Here is a 4,845-nt window from a genome sequence, read left to right on the forward strand (position 1 = left end):
TATATATATATATATATATATATATTGCTCACAAGGGGCTAAACATAGAAGGGACAAACAAGGACCGACAAAGGGATTAAGTCGATTACATCGACCTCAGTGCGTAACTGGTACTTATTTAATCGACCCCGAAAAGATGAAAGGCAGAGTCGACCTCGGCGGAATTCGAACTCAGATGAAATACCGCTAAGCATTTCGCCCGGCGTGCTAATGATTCTGCCAGCTCGCCACCCTGTATATTTTATATAATGTTGTATATATTTATTTTATTATAAATGCAAAACAACATCACGGAGGAATCGACGTAAGCTTAAATAATAAACTGCGATATGGAGAGGGATTACTGTAAAAGAAAATATATAATGCACGGATTTCAAAAGTGTAGCTATATTTAGTTTTTAAGTTGGTAATTATGAGCACCTCTAAACGTTTTTAGCTTCTGCATTCATTCATACCCAACTAATAAAAATGAGTTGTGTAGAATATGTGCACAAATACTTTGAATGATTTGGGGTGTTTGCACTCTTGTTTTGTTAATTCCAGTAAGAATATCATTGCAATAATCTAAATTAGAGACAATAAAGCAATGAATCATGTTTTGCATTTCCTTCATTCTGAAATTTCCTAACCTTGTGTAGGCTACACAGGTGGCATACAAGTACTATGAATAAGTCTTATCACCAAACTTTCAGTACCTATCAGATGTCACCACTAAACTTTTTGCTATTGTTTATTGTTGAGACATGCATACGAGATCCAAATATTTATAGAAGCAAACCAGACAAGAACACCTTTAGTTTTATTTATACTGTATTTCATTTTATTGGATGTGAACCAGTTTAAAATGTGATCTAGAAAAGTTGACAAGAGGGAAACGTAAATCCATTGTCTGGTGTTTTAACTTGTAACTGTCAAAAATATTTGATTATGGGTTGACATTAAAATGAGTATAGCAGAGGACCTGATACACAGCAGTTTACATTGGTCTTCTGAAAACAGCATTTTCTGGTGAGGTAAGAGTAGACCCATTGAACTTGCATATTATGAAACCAAAAACATGACTGAAGACAAGTATAAAGATATCATGGTTAAATGTGTCAAACACCTCATGTAAATCAGAGAAAATTACAGTTGATACATTGCCATTCCTCATCATCATCATCATCGTTTAACGTATCACCAGGTACAAAATAGGATTTGGAGAAGAAAGACATGGAAGCTGATACAACTCTCTACTAGTATTAACTAATACTTATTGTAGGGGTTTCAAGAAAGGTATTAACTGATGCTTATTGTAGGAGTCATGAGAAAGAGACTAATAATGGAAGCAAAATTGGTAGTTTTTACTAGACAATCTGCTGAGGACTATAGTCCGGATTGGTTTTAGATAAACACAAGGAAACATGGTGTTGGAACAATAGTGTAGACAGAGTCATAACAGCTAAGAGCCAAGCTTGGGAAAATTGGAAGAAAGCAGGTAGAAGAGAAAAAGATCAAAAGCTAGAAGAGAAACTAGATGTCATGTATACGCAGGAGAAAGGAAGATGTTGCTTATGTGTATGCAGAATGATAACTGCACAGTTGCTCTCACTGATGCTGAAAGAAAGTGGTATGAAAGTGTTTCAATGAGAGGCTTTTGAACATGGAGAATGGGAGGGAGGGAGAGAGAGAGAGAGAGAATCTGCCCCAAGTAAACTCAGAAGAGGGACAGCCAGCCAAATTGACAGTTATGTGGTTGATAGAGTGATTAAGGACATGAATGTAGGAAAACCAGCTGATTCATGAGGAGGGTCACTGAGATGCATAAAATATGAAGCAATGTAGGGTACAGACTAGTTATTTGAATAGTCAAGTCATGCAGGAATGTGTCATATCCAATGATTATCAAAGCAATGCTAATTCGAACTGCTAAAAAGACAAAGGAGACATCTTAGAGGAGAAAACTACCAAGGCATCAAATTGTTGGATCAGGTTATGAACAGGATTAGCTTGAATGAGATTCATTTCAACTTTATCCTAGAAAGAGATGTCATATTTTCAGTGACACAGCTGCAAGGGGAGTATTTAGTTAGGAGTAAGCTCCTACCTTTAGCACTCATTGATGTGAAGAAAACTCTGACAGAGTCCTTTTGGTGTTGCTAAGCAAAGTAAAGGTAGATAAATAGCTCTTGAAAGATGTAAGGAGCTATGTACTGCTCAGTGGAAATCAGCAATGAGTCCAGTGAGTAATTTAATGTGCAAGTAAGGATCTTTCAGGGCTCAGTTCTCAACCATTTCTGTTTATCATAGTCCCCAAGCCATACAGAGGAATTGAGGACTGACTGTTCTTAAGAGTTCCTCTATGCTGATGAATTATCTCTTATAACAGATTTTGTTGAAGAACTGAAGCAGAAATTCTGGGCATGGAAGCAAGACCTGGAATCGAAGAGCCTTAAAATAAACTTAGCAAAAACATATTTTAGTAAGTAGGAAGGAAGTAAGGACACTGATACCATGAAGGAAATGGCTGTGCTCCTTATACATAAAAGGAGTTGGTAGAAATTTCGTAAATTGTGCTAAGGTTAACAGAGAAAGAATTCATATGCAGCAGATACTTTTGGGCAATGAATACAAAAAATGCCTTGAGAAATAGATTCTTTCAAAAGCTCAGATGACTTTTTTTCATAAAAACCAGTCAAATTTTATGCTGATGAAATATTTAAATTGCCTGATAGATGGACATGTGTCATTAATAATAATGGAAATTATTTCAGTGAATAAGATTTATATCCCTTTTTGCATATTAAAAAATGCTCAGAGCTTTTCCTGATAACCTAATATATATATATGCTACATGCTTCCATACAATTTTTGCCTATCAGTTCCATTCCCCAGGCATTGGTCAATCTGAAGCTACATTAGAAGACACTTAACCAGAGTGCCATACCATAAGATAGAACTCGAAACCACTTGGCTTGAAAGTGAACTCCATATCCACACAGCCATAGATATGTGTGTATGTGTGTGTGTTTTATTGAATACTAGAAGATTTAGAAGACCAGTTTAGTGTTTATACCAATTCTGCAGTTCACAAAGGTCAATGCACTTAACTATTTGGAATTATTTGAGAGAAAATTAAGCAGAAAATCTTTCTATAAACAAATCCAGCTAAGCTGACCTTATTCAATACCACTCTATAAATCTATCACATTTGATGTGGCTGTACACAAAGTAAGAAAATCTTGTGATGAGTTAGGTGATAGGTAAAGTAGCGACAAGAGTTCATACAGAGGGACTAATGAAAAGACTGGTGCAGGAAGACCAGATAACTCTGGCACTCACATTACAGGTAATTTTACTTCGAATTGAACATGTGCAAGAGTGTGTATGCGTATAATTGTTATTGGTGTTGTTTGCACAATTGTCTGCATTTCTGTGTCATGACATATATGTATTTATAGTCTATCCTTTTTTTTCAGATGATTTCAAATGAAATACTTCCTGACCATGATGCTGGAGTTTTTAACCCTCCTTTTCCAGAAAGTTCTGGGATTTTTGATTCTCTCATTGATAAACTTTTTGGAGGTTTAAGACGCTGGGATGCCGTTTATTTTCTGCATATTGCAAATCATGGCTACACTTATGAAAACTGTTTGGCATTTTTCCCACTTTTCCCTCTCACAGTTTATATATTTTCATCCTGCCTGTATTTCCCTTTTTATTTTATCTTCAGTTTTTCAAGACTCCTTCTATTAACTGCTGTTTCTCTTAACATGATATTTTCTGTTCTTTCATCACTTACATTATACAACTTAGGAAAAGAAGCAACAGGGAGCCAATCATTGGCTTTCAAAGCAGCATTATTATACATCCTTTCTCCAGCTTCAGTCTTTTTCATGGCTCCATATTCTGAAAGTCTATTCAGTTTCCTCTCTTTCACCGGAATGCTTTTACACCTGAAACAAAGACCGATATATGCTGCCTTATTATTTGGTTTTAGTGCTTTAGCACGTTCAAATGGTATAGTAGCTCTTGGATTTATCTTGCATTGGAATTTACAAAAATTTTTAAATATTACCTTTTTATGTCAAAAGAAGCTGTTAATGATGAAAGAGCATCTTAAAAACTTTATATTTACAATCATCCAAATCATAATTCTTGTAGCTCCATTTTTCTTATACCAGTTATATACTTTTCTTCTCTATTGTAAACCAAATGACTCAAAGGAACACTTAATAAAAACTCCTTTTGATATTCATGTAACTAAATATGGACATGAAATGGGCTTTAAATTTCCAGATAATTCTACCAATGTTTCAGAGTGGTGTCATTATAAACTTCCCATTTCATATTCATTTATTCAAAAACATTATTGGAATACAGGGTTCCTTAGATATTTTCACTGGAAACAAATTCCTAACTTTCTACTGGCTTCACCAATGATTTGTCTTTGTTTAGCTTCTTGCTATACATATTTTAAACTACAGAGAAGTCACTGCTTATTCCTTGGACTGACTATTCCCAGAAGAAGTAAAATATCAAATCCAAAAGCCATGAAATATGGTTTCTCTAATATGCAAATTTTTGTATTTGGTGCACAAATGCTATTTTTTACAATATTTGGATTTTTTTGTATTCATGTACAGGTAAGAAATATTTTAATCTACTGTTCTGTGTACATTAAGTGAAATAACTATCTAGGATTATTTTAGGAATAATATTAAAAATTTTCTAAAGAATTATATACTGGGTGCTCGAAATAACCATTGTAAAGTTTCAAAAAGAAATTCTCTGTATGAAAGTGAAAAGAGTACAGAAAGTAGAGGATGCAGTGTAGTTATATATACATACATACATACATACATA

The 4,845-nt window shown here is 34.4% G+C and overlaps 1 protein-coding gene across 1 annotated transcript in view; it reads left to right on the forward strand.

Annotated features, from left to right (window-relative positions):
- The window catches only part of LOC106868580 (GPI mannosyltransferase 2), a 13,319-nt gene that overhangs the window by 6,998 nt on the left and 1,476 nt on the right, over positions 1-4,845 (forward strand). The window contains exon 2 of the mRNA XM_014913908.2: positions 3,459-4,625. Coding sequence (XP_014769394.1) covers positions 3,459-4,625 — 1,167 coding nt within the window. The remainder of the gene's footprint in view (positions 1-3,458; positions 4,626-4,845) is intronic.

Source organism: Octopus bimaculoides, chromosome 5 (assembly GCF_001194135.2).
Source record: "Octopus bimaculoides isolate UCB-OBI-ISO-001 chromosome 5, ASM119413v2, whole genome shotgun sequence".
NCBI classification, from domain to species: Eukaryota; Metazoa; Mollusca; class Cephalopoda; order Octopoda; family Octopodidae; genus Octopus; species Octopus bimaculoides.